This window comes from Notolabrus celidotus, chromosome 2, assembly GCF_009762535.1.
Source record: "Notolabrus celidotus isolate fNotCel1 chromosome 2, fNotCel1.pri, whole genome shotgun sequence".
NCBI lineage: Eukaryota > Metazoa > Chordata > Actinopteri > Labriformes > Labridae > Notolabrus > Notolabrus celidotus.
Window position 1 is genome coordinate 8,566,418 of NC_048273.1, and position 17,212 is coordinate 8,583,629.

Genomic DNA, 17,212 nt, shown 5'->3' on the forward strand with positions numbered 1-17,212 from the left:
GTTTATCCAGAAAATTGAGTGAATGAAAACTGCTGCCAGCTGCTGCTGTTTACGCTCCTCTTCAGTCAGCTGTCTGGCACGGCTCTGTTCTTTCTTCTAGGTGTGACATCCTTAATCCAGCAGAGAGGGGCCTGCAGCGTCGGAGTGATCAACTCTGCCAAGACCTGGGAACGCTTCATACAGCAGGAGCAGTGTGAGGAAGACAGCTCCAGAGAGCACAGATATGATGGATATAAGAGAGGAGGCAACGACAGAGAATGGGAGAACAGTTCCTCTGCATACAGCAGGTGAGTCTCTTCACCTTATAAATCTCCAAGATCACATCACCCAAGGTCACTTAATGTAATGTATGCAACCCTAAGAAGTCCATCAAGCAGGAGACACATTGCACAATCTCCCCTCATGTCCCCCCTTCAACTCTGGATGCCTCTGCAGAGGATTAATGCAAATGTCTGCTGAGCAGCTGTGGCCCTCTGGATTAGGCGATATATAGTGTATTGATTCTGCTCCAGAGATCCAGTCTGTTTTAGGCTCCTTTAATATGTGCGTTTGAGGCCTGTCTATCTCCTCTCACACACACACACACACACACACACACACACACACACACACACACACACACACACACACACACACACACACACACACAAAGGCATGAACACGTGTACAGAAAGCAGGATTTTCTGCAGTGACAGAAAACTTCAGAGGAAAGGAAAAATAGAACAAAGAAGGAGGAGGAGAGGAAACGGTCTGTTTGCCAGGTGAGACGGGAGATGAGGGCAGCGCTGGCATCAGTGCGGGGTAATATTTCAGCAGGACTACAGAGCGCTGTGTGATGGCAGGTACTGTATGAACTCTATACTGCCTGCCTCAAGTGGCAGGGAACCAAAATCTGACACACGGAGGCGATAAAAGGAAATATTTGGCTCATGCTCCTTCTTCAGAGTGCTCCGTTATTAGAGTGTCCTGTATTCTCTCTATATTTAGCTGAATATGTTATCTTTGGGGCTGCAGGGTGGGGGATTGGTTCCTCTAACAGTCTAAAGGCGTTGTTTTTTTAAGGAGGAGGCGTGAGTGAGACTGGTTGGCCTTGAGAATGCCTGGCGACTTGTCCAGGGTTTACTCCACCCCTTAAGGCTGGTTTATACTTCTGCATCGTGGTTGACATATGAGCACCATATACTTGTGCGCCTGCTTCCGGCCCCGCTGCAATCTCTGTTTACTTTTCCACAGAGATTCAGAGCGTGTTATGTTAATCTACAGCTGTTTATCATACAGACATGATTACATAAAGAATAGAGAGGAGGAGATGAAATACATGCCGATGTGCGGCTGAGCAGAAGTGCTGTAAATGCAGGAAACATAATGCCGCCGAGCGGACCAATCACAGGGCTTGCGGTCCGCGTCGATTCTACGCGTAGTTACATTTTGGAGGAGGTGCAAGTCAGTCCAATGTGGAAGTGTTAAAAGCTGCAGTTCACCGAGGCTCCGCTTGAGGCTGGCTCCGGAAGTACAGGAAGTCACATACACATGAATGGGAAAAAGACGATCTTTACAGCATTAATAAACATGTTTACAGCCTGGTACAATAAACGAGTGTAGTCTGGATAGCTCATTTCTCGATGTGCTCTCTCTGTGAGGGGGGGGGGGATTTTTTTCTAACGCTGCAATTTCAAAGATATTGAGATTACTAGTCTTCCAATGAGAGACACAGCTGCCTGCAGGAACGCTGCAGCTGTTGGCTAGGAGGCTCAAACTCCGCCTCTTTATGTCACACTGGCTCGACAGAAGCAATATGGCTGCTGTTGATGACTGGTCTCAAAACAGCTCTTCAGAAATAGATGGGTGACGTCACGGATACTACGTCCATATTTTATACAGTCTATGGTTTAGGTAGGGGAGCTACGTGGACCCCCGGCGTAAGCTACGCCGTCAATTCGACGCAGAAGTATAAATCAGGCTTTACCTATGATAGCTGTGATTCAATCAATCAATCAATCAATCAATCAACCTTTATTTGTATAGCGCCAAATCACAAAAAACGTTATCTCAGGACGCTTTTACAAACATAGGAGGTCTAGACCACTCTATGTCAAATTATGAACAGAGACCCAACTTCAAGACAGGATAAGACTCAGTCTGACCCCACCTTAATCCATCATGAGCATTGCACATTGCAGTATTTAGCTAGTTACAGTGGCAAGGAAAAACTTCCTTTTAACAGGCAGAAACCTCAGGCAGAACCAGACTCATGTTAGACAGCCATCATGCCGCGACCGAGTTGGGTCTTGAAAGAGGGATAGAGGGGAGTAAGAGAGAGAGGTGATAGTGATGAGACTAGGGTAGAAGCTATTGCCGCTGGAGTCCAGAACGTCCGTATCAGCTGGAGTCCAGAATGTCCGCAGCAGGAGGACGCCTATGGCAGCTCAGAGGAATCTACAAGACAATGGAGCTCAGGGACTCCAGAAAGGTCTATGGTTAGTAACTTTCAATGGGACAGGCAGAGTTAAAGTAAGTGATGAGGGGGTTGGGGGGAAGGGGGTGAGCTAGGATCCCAGTGTGTCAGTGTGCCAGTTCTCCCCAAAAGGTTAACAGGTTAGACAGAGGAGATAATCCATGGATGGATGGATGTTAGCTCTGTTCTTTTAAAGTCTGAGATTGTTCTTTGAAAGTGTGTCCACTCTCATACCTCCTCTGACGCCTGTAATATCACCCCTGCTGACTGTTACTGGAAAAAGCACAGATATTGCGAAGGAGTGCAAACTATCGCATAAAAAAGTGAAGACTATTGTGATGGAAATCCTTTGACTATTGCAAGACCAGGAGAAATTGTTGCCAGCATATGCAAAGCTCCTTGTTTGTTCTCTGTTCTGGACTGGCTTGCAGTCTGCAGGAGGGACTATCTTCGCTGTATTCTCCAGCTTCTTCCAGGAAATAATTGAGCGTTCACTGCTTTGCATGGAGCCTGAGCCCTTCTCCCCGTGGCTCACGGATGATAGGAGCCAATCGGATTTCCACTCCAAATTTTCTCATAGTGGCCTACTACCCCACAGTCGCACTCATACCCTCATGCTCACATGCATGTAGGAGACAAATCCTGCCCTACTTTCCCCTGCACACTCTGCAGACCAGTAGCCAGATGTCTATTTAATTATTATCAACTCTGGCAGCTGCCAACTGTAATACACACACAGCACATCTCCCCTGCTTCTCTCTGATTCCTCGGCTGACCTGAGGCTCAAACTGTTTCAAACGTGAGTGTGACTTTTTGCTGTGACAGAGCTCTTCACTGAAACGTGAACATGTTAGTGGCAGGGAGGCTAAGGCCAGTGCCCTTGAAAGAAAGACTGGACTCTGATCTAGAGCAGAGACTATGACCGCCTGTGACCTCAAAACACAAATACTTAGACCTGGTCCGTCTTGTCTGAGGCTGAAAAAGCTGCGATGCTGTTTAAAGCTATGATTCTTTGCTTCTGCAAGAGTTGAAGCTTCACTGTTAAATAAGCTGGAATTAACATCAAATTAAAAACTGGCTTCTCTGCACCTCTCCTCGGAGTTGGATTTTTTTCTGGTGAATTTGCATCTAAAGGTTGACTGGCTCCAGGTCTGCACGTAAAGCTCAGAGAGAATAATGTTGGAGGTCAAATGAGGGAAGTGGGACATGGGGACAGCTGGGACGCTGAAGGCTAACTGCAGAGGAAAGACAACACAGGAATCACATGTGTGTGACAGACGCGGTGGGAATGCAGAGGAGATTTGAGGTTTTCACATCATAGATTTCTTGTAATGCCTCGGTCACAATGCGTGCCGTCCACGCCCTCTGCGCTCTGCTGATGTATTTGCCCTACATTCCGGTCACATGATCAGGCTTCATGCGGTGCGTGTCCCACACACACACACATATACGTACAGGTTATGTGTTTTGTGTTACGGTGATTTATGGCTGTGCTAGGAGCTATTTTTAGCCCTGAGCCGCCAGAGGGATTCATCATTAATGTGTGTGTGAAAGAGAGAGAAACAGATGGAGCCTTCCTCAGCGCCGCTTCCAGCCACCCGTACCGTTCATGTGTGAGGTCACAGCGAGGGTTACTCTGTGCTTTTGGGCTGCTGCAGCCACATGTCCTGTGCTGAGTCACACACAGGCGGATTGTGGCACGGCAGCAGCTACTGGTTATCAGCTGTGGCTGCTGCGACCGCATGCTTCAGATCCACCACAACTAATGGACTGCACGAGCCGACACTCACAGTCTGACCACAGTGAGGGATACACAGCGTGTCTCACCTCCATCACCGTCTGTCATATAAAGATAACATGGGAGTGCTGAAAACTGCAGTTCCATGAACGGCCACTTGAGGCAAGCTCTGAAAGTGAGTCAAACCTCAAAGAGCCTGATGTTTAAACATCCAGCTGCAACACAAGCAAGAAGACCCTGACATACCAAAGCCTTGGCATGTTAGGAACAACCTAACCTAACCTCACTGCTTTTTGTTTTCTGTTCACTTCTTCTTTATGATTCTTAAAACTTAAAACACGGTCCTAAATTTGACTTTTTGATTATGGAAGTGACGGAAATTCACTTCCTTTTTTGAAAGGGAACAGGATTAACGGAAAATATACCTACTGCTGATTCTTAAAATGTATTATTAAATTACAATTTAACAATTTCTTTAGTTGGATTTCTTATTTTTGGAGATGTTGAATAAATTCACATCAGTATTTCATATTTACCTTGCTGTTCCTGCAAATAGTGCACCGTTATTGGCCCTTATGAGTCGTCTTTTTTCGTTATTGCTTTATCAATCCGTCTCTATCCATCTGTCTTTGTCTGCATTTCTCTTCTTCCCTCTCTCCAAGCCCATCACAGTCCCAAAAGACACTTTTCTACATGAGTCCCATTAAAGTTACTAACCATAGACCTTTCTGGAGTCCCTGAGCTCCCTTGTCTTGTAGGTTCCTCTGGATCTCTGCTGCTGTGGACGTGCCAGACTCCAGCTGCTACAACTACTACTATCCTTCTCACCACTATCATCTCTCTCTCTCTTCATCTCCCTCTATCCCTCTCTCCAACACGGTCTCAGCAGATGTGTGTCTAACATGAGTCTGGTCCTGCTGGAGGTTTCTGCCTGTTAAAGGAAGTTTGTCCTTGCCACTGATGCTAAATGTTGCTAAGTGTTTTTCCGTCAGTGGATTAATGTTGGGTCTTTTTAATAATCTAATCTAACAAAGAGAACGGTCTAAACTTGCTCTTCATGTAAAGTGTCTTAAGACAAACTAACATCATATAGGCTAAGTCCATTATTTCACAGTCTGTACCTTTCACAGATGGGTGCAGGCAGGAGATGCAGATTGAACATTGTTATCTCTCATTGTTCCAGCTGGTGAAACGTTGGCCTCAACATCGTCTCGTTCCTGTGCACACATGCACATCCTCACAACATGCAGTCTCCTCAGCTCTCCGTCCATTTCTCACACACTGCACAGATACACATGGTGAAAAGAGACGTAAACCTCATTTAAATTCCCCCCAGCAGAAAAGCTTGCTCACCTAAGTTCAGTGGATAATAAGTGAGCAGAGAATTCCCAGTGAGATGAGCAAATTAAATGATAATTGTGCCGCTGCTTAAACCTGCACTAAAAGCTTCATTAGAAAGCACTGTGAGGCTGCTTCACTCTTAACAAAAGCTTGGCCGACTCTGAGTACGGAACAGGAACTGATAATTGAAAAAAGGCAGCTGTAATACAAAGCAGTGGAACCAAATTAGGGCGCCGCTAATTCACAACAGCAAACGCATGGTAATAAGACTTTACAGCCTGCAAACAAATTAGCACCTGTCAACAAAAACAGACCCGCTCCATCTGCAGCAATGCACAGCACAGAGATTTCTTTCTTTATGTTAAATACTCTCAGAAGTTTGCCGCAGTTCCAGAGAAGAATCCTCTGATGGCAGCCGTGTGTTTGGATGAACAGAACCGTCTTAGTTTCAGCTTTGGAGGCATTGTCGGATCCAAATGGCTGCTTTTCTTCCACTTTAGGCAGAGCTAAAGTAAAACCTGCTTTTGAGTTGATTTGCCTCAGCTGCTTTGAGCCTGATGCCACTTTTATCCTGGCTTCAGGGTCCGTCTTGGAGCTTTTATTTCCCTCCACCAACATCTGTTTTTAGTCTTCCCTCGCCCAACATACTTCGCCCCCAGTGCGACATACTTGCTGTCTTTCTGACTCAACTTCATGCATGAAACTCATTTCTTCCAGAGCTCGTCCCGGGGTCTGAACCTAATCAATTTTAATGTCCCCTCTGCACTGCCTACTTTTCTGAACATTCAACCCTGCAGTCTGTCTTCATGTATTAAACACACAGCATCTCTTCCCGTCTCAGCTTTACGCACATTCCTCTGCATGTGGTTCTTCATTTCTCTGCCTCTAACACGGCTCTCTCTCAAACACGCTTCACGCTGGTTATCTTCCTCCACAAGTGTGTGTTTTGTCTCACACACTGAGCTGCGGGTTCAACCTCTCTGTGGATTTAATCTGACCTGAGTACCCAATTCTGTTTGATTTTACGCTCACTCATTTCACGAAAACTGGCTGGAATATTGACGTCTTTGTTATGTCTGAAGCAAACTGATCAGGCGTAGCTGACTTGACAGTCAGGAGGGTGCATTGTAGCTGTCTGAAATGCAACCAGACTGTGACCTTTGCTCCTTCTCTTTGTGGGTTTCTAGAGTAGCTGGAAGTTAGTTGGGGTCAGGATTTCTAATATGGTTTTCAGCCATCTTTTGGCTCCACAACAAATGGGCAATGTCACTGAGACTAAGGGCCTGATCTACTAAGATCCCAAATAACGAGTGCTTTGCGTGTGCAAGCAAAAAAATTGCACATGCTATTAATGGGCGTGTTGCGGGTTATCGACTATGACTGCCTGCGTAATTCATAACAAGTGCAAAAGTGGTGCAGACCGCCCTATCTAACTTAGGATTTAGCATGTGCCTCCTGCTGTCACTATGGAGAGTTTGAGAGAGCAGAGTGGCTGGAAACGAAAAATGAAGTTTAAAGCCATGGAGTTTAAGGTCTTGGTGGAGGAGGCAAATAAACACACTAGTGAACTCCAGCAGAGACATCTCAGCGTTGCCAGAAGAAATGCGATTTGGGAGAATGGAAAAAAAGTGATTTCATTATTTGAAAAGTGTTTTAGTAAGTTGTCCGTCATGACCGTAAAAAATAAGAATCTCTTTTTTCTTAAATGAAGAATCTTCATCAGATGATCGACAATCCCTGCCGCACTCCTCAAATCAGCTCAGACCAGAAAACACCTCAGCAGAGCCCCGGAGGCGTCCAGATAGTTATGATGACATTGATCATGAGTTGCTGCAGCAACAAATAAATCAGATGGATGGGTTACAGGTCATTGACCAGGAGGTGAGAGCTGTGTCCACCCTCCGGCGAATGAAGAGGGAGGGGAGAGCACAGAAGATGAACGTTCATTATGCATGGGTGGACACTGGGAGATGCCGGCATTAACTGCGATGGTGAGCTGGAATGATCCAGAGGCAAGAAAATGCAGTATTGCAAGGAGTTTTTCCACAGGAAATATGGCATGGCTCCTTTTAGTGACTGGCTCCAAATCAGCCCTTAGATCATCCAGTAGCTCAAAAATGGCATTGCTGGATAGACAATATGTCTCTACTATTTTTATTTCTGACAGTCCAAATATGTTGACACACGCACAGAGGACTCTTTCTCTCCGTCATCTGTCATTGCACCTATGCCTCCTTCTTGCCCCAATGACTGCAGCCATTTGTGCGTAACACTGGCCAAAAGCACGCCTCTTTCCCTCACACTATAGCTCGACAGAAGTTAGAGCATTTCCAATATGGCTCCTGCCGACGATTGGCTTCAAAACAGTGCTTCAGAAACAAATGGCTGACGTCATGGATACTACGTCCATTATGTATACAGTCTATGGTCCCTGTCTGTTTTAGCCTCCCTCAGAGGGGCAAAGGTTTAAACGTCTTCCTGAGAGTCAATTTCCCTCATGTTCAGTAAAATGAAATAATAATAATAATAATAATAATAATAATAATAATAATAATAATAATAATAATAATAATAATAATAATACATTTTATTTAGAAGCGCCTTTCAAAACACTCAAGGTCACTTTACAGACAGATTAAAACACAATAAATAAAAACAACGTGATAAAATAAATAAAAACAAGCAGAGTTACACCAAGTTAAAATGAGGCAGTGAAATTAGACAGGGAGTGCAGTTTGAAACAGGTGAGTTTTAAGTTTTGATTTGAACAAGGGTAGTGAGTCAGAGTTACGGATGTCTGGTGGGAGTGAGTTCCAGAGTTGGGGAGCAGAGCGACTGAAAGCTCTGCTCCCCATGGTGGAGCGAGCGACCTGAGGGAGCGAGAGGGGGTGACAATGTGAAGGAGATCAGACAGATATACGGCGGGGAGAGGTTGTGAATGGCCTTGAATGTGTACAGGAGGATTTTGAAATTAATTCTGAGTTTGACCAGAAGCCAGTGAAGCTGCTGGAGGACGAGGGTGATGTGGTGAAAGGAGGGGGTTCTGGTGATCATGCGGGCTGCAGAGTTTTGGACCAGCTGAAGCTTATGGAGGGGAGTTACAATAATCAATACGGGAGATGACGAGACTGTGGACCAGGATGGCAGTGGTGTGAGGGGTGAGAGAGGGGCGGAGACGGTTGATGTTGCAGAGATGGAAGTATGCAGACCGGGTTATGTTATTGATGTGCAGCTTCTGTGCAGCTGTGCAGCTATTTCCAGTTATGCTAGTGATCATGATGATGAGTTTGCATCCCTGCTAGCTATTGGTCCAATAGTTGATATCAGCCTGTGGTAACGTTGATAGTTAAGAGGTATGTGACCAGTTTTGGTTGCACCCCTCACCTCCTGCTGATCACTTAAACTGAGGAATCTTAAATGTAAGAGTATGCCATCATCATGCTGTACCACCTAAGAGAATAAAAACACTCCAACAGTTTGACCCTCGATCTCCTAGAAGTGCAAATTTGCGTTATCTTTATTTATCCATATTACATTATAGGGAAAAAAATCCCTGCCTGGTTTAAACTCACAGAGACTTTTTATTAAAGTAAACTCATCTCCACATGGATGTTAGTTGGGTAAACTGAAGGACGGTGACAGCGGGGTAAAAGCTCTGTATTTGGTCCCGTCTGATAACTAAATGCAAAAATACATTTGTTTTTTCTAAGTGATGAGTGTTTCAGAGCATTAGATGTTTTAATCTCTTTGTAACATCATTTTTTTTGTTCCTATTTGAAGCCCCTGACAAACAGAGGGAAAGTTTCCAGCTCTATAAATAGATAATGACGGATGAAAGATGTATTTTAATCGAGCAGAGATTCTATCGTCCAGACAGTGATGACGCCTTTACTCCCTCAGATTATCTCTGCAGCTCAGAATAATATAAAGAGGAAATAAAGCTCAGTGGGAGCTTTTCTTCTCTATTTTGGAAACAGAAACAATCTTACATTAGTTAAACTCTTTCATGTGCATCACATATTCATTCAGTTTTTTCATTAGGGAGAAAGAAAGAGAGACTCTCTCAGACAGAAACACTATTTACAGCCTGACTTTAACTGCTGGAGATTATTTTCAGACGTGCTTCTTAGTCTAGTCCTCAAATAATTTATATTTCACCTTTTTTTGATGCTTTATCAAAATCTTTTCATGTGTTTCTGTTTAATCTTATTGCATAATAACTTCCTCATTCATGGCTCTGCTGCTGCTGCTTCTGCGAGTCAGGGTGCACACAAAAAGAAGCAGAGACATTAAACTTCATTAAACAGCCAATAAACATCAACCAGACCGAACAACCAGACCGAAAGTTATTTAAGTTTAAAAACAAATACTGCACGAAATTCCTTTAACAGGCAGAAACCTCCAGCAGGACCAGACTCATGCTAGACACACATCTGCTGAGACCGTGTTGGAGAGAGGGATAGAGGGAGATGAAGAGAGAGAGAGAGATGATAGTGGTGAGATGGATAGTAGTAGTTGTAGCAGCTGGAGTCTGGCACGTCCACAGCAGCAGAGATCCAGAGGAACCTACGAGACAAGGGAGCTCAGGGACTCCAGAAAGGTCTATGGTTAGTAACTTTAATGGGACAGGGAGAGTTAAGTGACAGGCAGACAGAGGAGAGAGAGGGAAAGACTGGATCCCAGTGTGTCAGTCTAAGCCTATAGCAGCATAACTAAGAGCTGGTCCAAGCCTGATCCAGCTCTAACTAGAAAGAAAGAAAGAAAGAAAGAAGAAAGGTACTTTATTGATCCCCAGGGGGAAATTCAATTTTTTCATTCATGCTATTTTTGGACATGCTACACATACAGTTTTTTTTTGGTATATACATACAAATGCACACATGCAGTGAACATGCTTAGGGAGAGATGTCAGAGTGAGGATACTGCCGTCAACCAGCGCACCCAGAGCAGTTGGTGGTTTGGTGCCTTGCTCAAGGGCACCCCGGCAGTGCCCAAGCAAGTGAACCAGCACCTCTCCAGCCACCAGTCCACTTGCCAAACTTCGTCCATACTGGGACTCGAACGGGCGACCCTTCGGTTCCCAAGCCAAGTCCCTATGGACTGAGCTACTGCTGCCCCCAACTATAAGCTTTATCAAAAAGGAAAGTTTGAAGCCTACTCTTAAAAATAGAGAGGGTGTCTTCCTCCCTGACCCTGACTGGTAGATGATTCCAAAGTAGAGGTGCCTGATAACTGAAGGTTCTACCTAAGAGTTAGTTTTCCTATATTTGAGCCTATACAGTAATTAGTCTTCCCAGTTCGTACACTCCTTTGTATTCCCTCTTCACCTGCCAGGTTGTCTTTGTTCATATCAGTGAGTCTCTTCTGACGTTTCATTGTTAAGCTATCTTTGCTTTTGACTCCGCTTGTTCGAGTGAATTTCTGCTCCTTCCCTCACTGCAGCTGTTTGCTTTTCTGGACTTTCCTCTAATTTATAACTTTCTTTTGGCCTTAAAAACAAAACTTTTGAACGACAGCTTCTCCACCTCTTAAACAAACTGCAGAGATGAAAAATATGTAATTCACCTGACATCTCCGAAAACACTCAAACCTATCGATCCAGCGCGGGGTGGGATCTTGTTTGCGACCCTGAAATAAAGATCAAACTTGTCTCATTTAGTCTCTTGGATAAATGTAATTGGGCGTCGTATGCATATTCAGCTGAGGGGCCTTTAATTTGGACTGTGCTGCTCCGTAGACACACGGCATCATGGGATTTGTCAGAGCTACCAATAAGGTCACATTAGCAGCATCTACATATTAATCAGCTGTAATATGTAAATATGAAGCATGATTATCCCAGGGGTGGTATATGTCATGTGAACAGGTGAGAGAGGAGAGAGAGAGATGGTAGCGAGGCAGAGGTGGGGCTGCGTCTTTGTAGAAACCATGTTAAGGTGGGTTGTCGATACTTAGACTTGTGTTGATATCAAATCTGGCTTCTAGCTGACTTCATGGACACGTTCTGTTTCTGTCTCTGAAATCACATCTCCCACTCCGCCATCATTAGGTGTTGCGTTTTATCCCTCCACTCACAGCTGCAGCTTTAATCTTCTAGATATTACTTTCATGTTAACTACGTCAATCACAAACCGTGTTTCATATCCGCCGCGAGGCTGCCGGGTGTCTCGGTGAGCAACTGCAGAGACGGACTGGACGTAATTACACCTCGCTCGGGCTCAGGCTTCTTATGAATCCTGTGGTTCTGCCGCCCTGACAGGCCTGGCATTGCTAATGAATGAAATTATAAAAAGTGAAAACAAATCCTGAGGCCGCCACGCTACAGTTTACTCTCTCCAACACTGTGGGAGCCGTTTGTCTGTGTTCCTGGTGTAATGTGAGCTGGTTGTTTCTGTGTTAAAGCTAATGGCTCTGAGCAAGAACAAATGCGGGCCCTGGGTCCTAATCCCAGCTGCTAACAGAGGAGCTGTCTCCAAATATTGAATATGTTTAGCTTTGTACTTGCAACATCTCTGCCCCTTAAGGCTCTCTCTCTCCCTCTCTTCCTGCTCTGTGGAGCGAGTGAATGGTTATAATCACTGCAGCCATGTGCGAGCTGTTTGTGTTGCAGTGCAGTATCTGTACTTTTCCGATGCACTGTTTGGGCGAGACGAGGCTTTAACAGCAGCAGAGAAATGAATCTTAAAGGTCAGGTTGATTATTCTTAAACTGCAAATCTGCCAAGAGAGACACAGCACCGCACAGTTAGTTTCTCTCTCTAATGTGACAAACAACCAACAATATCTGAATCCAGTATTTCTGTTTGTGCCTTCAGGGACTCGTCTTTTATAAGTGGAGCTTCACTTCGTCTGAGGATGTGTTATGAAGTTTGTGTTTATGGAGAAGCAGTTCAGGAAGTTTAGAAAACAAGGTCAGGAACAAGAGCTAACAATGCTGTTTCCTTTTGAAACAGGAAAAATACATCTCCACAGATTATGTAACGTTATTTAGATGCACTGTGGAGCTCTGTATTCCTCATTATGTAGAAGCAGGCAGAGTGGAGCAGAGGACGTATACCTTCTGCAGAGAAGTTTACATAACTGATTAACGGAAACATAATGAAGTGAGTCTGTTGGAGGTGACTTGTAATTATGTTGTGGTGTATCTCATTTATGGAGAAGACAATGTTGCAGGAAACCAGCTTTGAAGGTCAGCCTGTAATTGACTGCATCCTTTAAAGATGGCAGACAATGAAATGGGATGAACTGCAGGACTTTCACAAACCAGACTCGCCCCGCTCACACGCAGACAACAAGTGAACTCTATTAAAAGTTCTGCTCACATTTAAACAAGTGGGAACGTCTGGTGCTGAAAAATGAAGCCAAGGAAGGAGGGCACAAAAAATGTTCCCAGAGCTTCCCCGCCTGGAACATTTGGAAAAGTTGTTTGAAATCAGTGATCATTTTTCTCCTTGAACCAAGCATCACAAGAATTGAAGTCCATGCAGAATTAAGTAAATAAACTTCATTTAGTATAGCACCTTTCACAGAGCATAGTTACAAAGTGCTTCACAGAGAACCAATATCAATACAATGTTCAATAAATAAGACAATAATGAAAGCAGACAAAATAACAACAAATTACAAAAGATGGTCAAAAGCCATGACACACACAGAGTCTTAAGATGCTTTTTAAAAGTCTTGGAGGAATCAGCACAGCGCACTTGGGGCAGAAGATTGTTCCACAGAGTTGGAACCACATGCTCAAAGGCATGGCCACCTTTAGTTTTAAGCCTGACACAAGGCACAGCAAGCAGACCTGGTCTGAGGATCGGAGGGGTCTACTGGGGATGTAAGGTTGGAACAGGTCTGAGATACAGTATCTCACAAAAGTGAGTGCACCCCTCGCATTTCTGCAAACATTTAATTATATCTTTTCATGGGACAACAATGCAGAAATGACACTTTGATATAATGTAAAGTAGTCAGTGTACAGCTTGTATAACAGTGTAAATTTACTGTCCCCTCAAAATAACTCAACACACAGCCATTAATGTCTAAACCACAGGCAACAAAAGTGAGTACACCCCTAAGTGAAAATGTCCAAATTGGGCCCAAAGTGTCAATATTTTGTGTGGTCGCCATTATTTTCTAGCACTGCCTTAACCCCCTAGAGTTCACCAGAGCTTCACAGGTTGCCACTGGAATCCTCTTCCACTCCTCCATGACGACATCACGTAGCTGGTGGATGTTAGAGACCTTGCACTCCTCCACCTTCCATGTGAGGATGCCCCACAGTTGCTCAATAGGGTTTAGGTCTGGAGACATGCTTGGCCACTCCATCACCTTTACCCTCAGCTCCTTTGGTAAGGCAGTGGCTGTCTTGGAGGTGTGTTTGGGGTCGTTATCATGTTGGAATACTGCCCTGTGGCCCAGTTTCTGAAGGGAGGGGATCATGCTCTGCTTCAGTATGTCACAGTACATGTTGGCATTCATGGTTCCCTCAATGAACTGTAGCTCCCCAGTGCCGGCAGGACCAATGCAGCCCCAGACCATGACACTCCCACCACCATGCTTGACTGTAGGCAAGACACACTTGTCTTTGTACTCCTCACCTGGTTGCCCCCACACACGCTTGACACCATCTGAACCAAATAAGTTTACCTTGGTCTCATCAGACCACAAGACATGGTTCCAGTAATCCATGTCCATGTTTGCGGACTTTCTCGTGTATCATCTTTAGAAGAAATGTTTGGGGTGTACTCACTTTTGTGAGATACTGTATATGAGGGTGCTTGATGATGGAGAGCTTTATATGTTAATACAAGGATCTTAAACTGTATTCTGGATTTGATTGGAAGCCAATGTAAGGAGAATAGGATGGTGGGATGTGGGTTGTTTTACTAGACCTGGTCAACAGTCTAGCATCCGCGTTTGAATTAATTGTAGTCAAAAGAAGATTTATTGAGGCTGGTGAAAAGAGAATTGCAATAGTGGAGCCATGAGGACATAAAGCATGAACCAGCATCTCAAACTCTTTGGAAGTACCAAAAATTGCAGTTCCTCGAGTGACCACTAGAGGCTGGCTCCAGAAGTACTGTAAACCACATACACACCCATTCAAAAGGAACGATCTTTACAGCAGAAATTAACACGTTTACAGCCTGGTACAAAACGTGAGTTTAGTCTGAATTGCTCATTTCTCTATCAGCACACTGTACGGGGGTGAATTATTTCATGACTCAGCAGCTTAGATGATATTAAGATTCCGAGTTTTACATAATGAGAGGCACAGCTGAGTTGATTGACAGGCAGGAACACTGTAGCTGTTAGCGAGGAGGCTAAAGGCCCGCCTCTTTACCTCACACTAGCTCCACAGAAGTTAGGTTGAGTTCAACATTTCCAATATTGCAGCTAAGTGATGGGGAGCTTTGAGCCCATTGGTCCCTGTAAGGTCAGTTTGATGACCATGCCTATTTTGTATTATGCTTGATTACATGATATAAAATGAAGATGTGTCCTTGTGCTTTGATGTGTTAAAGTTACAGTAAGAAGTTAATAAAACAATCGAATCTTAACTTCAGACTGTCCTGAAGGAACCCCCGCGCCCCCCAGACTTCAGCTGTAACTCTGAGCGTCTGCAGGTGTTTAACCTATGACCGCGGTCCTGCTCCTGTGGTTTAGCGGAGCACTTTTCTGAGGTGATATGAGGTGAGAGGAGTGTTGAAGTAATGATCGGTCCTGTGGTCTGAATAATGGTCCAATCTCAATCTCCTCCCCTAAGCCTGAGCACTGAACCCGCACGCACTTTATTGATGTCAGGCGTGTGGTGTGCGAGTGTGTAGGAGTGTGGTATTAAAGCGAGGGACAACACACACACACAATCATGACATCACAGGTTGCCTTGAAAAAGAAATGAGCCATTAAATAACAAGAAATAAAACACACCTCTGGTATGCATGTGTGTCTTACATTACAGTGTTTCTATATTACAGCAAACTATCAAACGACTGAAAGGCCTAACTGTTAACCCTTTACATGAATGGGAAGGGAAGTCAGGAAGTCATGTCCAGACTTGCTTTGTTTGCATTAAGTTTCAAACTTGTGCTCTGCCTGCTTCCTCTTCCTGCTCCCACTGTAAACCTCTTCCCCTCCTCCACCCAGCTCCTCCTTTCTGCTGTGTCTAATATTACCAGTATGGTTACTGATGCTCGCTCTGCTATGTACCCCGGGGGTACTTTGGTGCTGCTCTCCCTGCCTTGGCTTTTCATTTATGCACTTAAATAGATTGGTGGTGTGCTCTCCCCGCCTCAGCCTTGGCATTCCACGTAGGCACATGGAAGGGCAGGGAGCTCCCAGAACAGAGCCACACTACCAAATGGAGCACTGCCTGCAAGCTATTTGAGGCAGACAACTATCTGGCGGTTTATTTAAGCTGCAAGACTTCCTGTCTCTGTCTCTGCCCCTGCTCCAGTGCTGCGTACACAACTTTCAAACCCACCTCCTCCCCAGCATCCACCTGTGGGCTCTGAGGTGGGGTTGGTTCTATCTCATTACTCCTCTATTTCTGCATATGAGTTAATCTGCGAGGAGTAATGAGATTCGGAGCCAAGACGCCAAACACAAACACTGTATGCAGTAATATTAAACTTCAGCTTAAAGTAACGTGAGTTGTCTGACTTAAACGTATTGCAAAGTTAAGAATATTCAAAGGGCCTATGACTGACAGGGGCCCTTTAAATGTATTGAAATATTTGTGCAGATATGTGGGGGCCGATGCTCCCCAGCATCTAGTAGTGGGCTGGAGAATATTTTACATGCACCGAGTTTACTAAAAAAAAACCTGGCTAAGTCCAACAAGAAAGTCTACAGAAATGCAAACTCATGGAAAGTGTCCACATCAGAGTCCTCGGTGCCTTGATCATTTATTGTTATGTATGGCTCCTCAAGTTTCTCTCTCTCTCTCTCTCTCTCTCTCTCTCTCTCTCTCTCTCTCTCTCTCTCTCTCTCTCTCTCTCTCTCTCTCTCTCTCTCTCTCTCTCTCTCATAAACAAACTCATACGCACCACAAACATTGCCACCAAAATCATCCGCCTCCCCACACCCAACCTGTCTGACCTTAACAACAGAGCCATCACACGCAGAGCACAGACTATAACACTGGACCCCCAACACCCCCTCTACTCAGTCTTCACACTACTCCCCTCTGGTCGCAGATACAGATCCCTGTACTGTAGGCGAGCCCGGTTTGGCAGAAGCTTTGTCCCGTCAGCCATAACACTGCTAAATAAAATGCCATTGTAATGTGTCCGGTGTGTTTATATGTGTCCGGTGTGTTTATATTTGTCCAGTGAGTTCACAAGTGTCCGGTGTGTACATATGTGGGATGAGGTGCACCATTGTTGTGAGGCTGGGTGGATGTTTATTGTTTATTGTGTTTATACATGTATTCTTGTACAGACGGTGACAACAAATCTCCTTGTTAAGGACAAATAAAGATCTATCTATCTATCTATCTATCTATCTATCTATCTATCTATCTATCTATCTATCTATCTATCTATCTATCTATCTATCTATCTATCTATCTATCTATCTATCTATCTATCTATCTATCTATCTATCTATCTATCTATTTCTCCTGGCCCCTGGCCCCGCCTCCCTCTGCTGGCTGTGCACCTGGTTGCGATTAGTGCTCAG

The 17,212-nt window shown here is 44.6% G+C and overlaps 1 protein-coding gene across 1 annotated transcript in view; it reads left to right on the plus strand.

Annotated features, from left to right (window-relative positions):
- The window catches only part of fip1l1a (FIP1 like 1a (S. cerevisiae)), a 46,654-nt gene that overhangs the window by 27,472 nt on the left and 1,970 nt on the right, over window positions 1–17,212 (plus strand). The window contains exon 11 of the mRNA XM_034706648.1: window positions 101–287. Within this exon, the coding sequence (XP_034562539.1) occupies window positions 101–287 (187 nt within the window). The remainder of the gene's footprint in view (window positions 1–100; window positions 288–17,212) is intronic.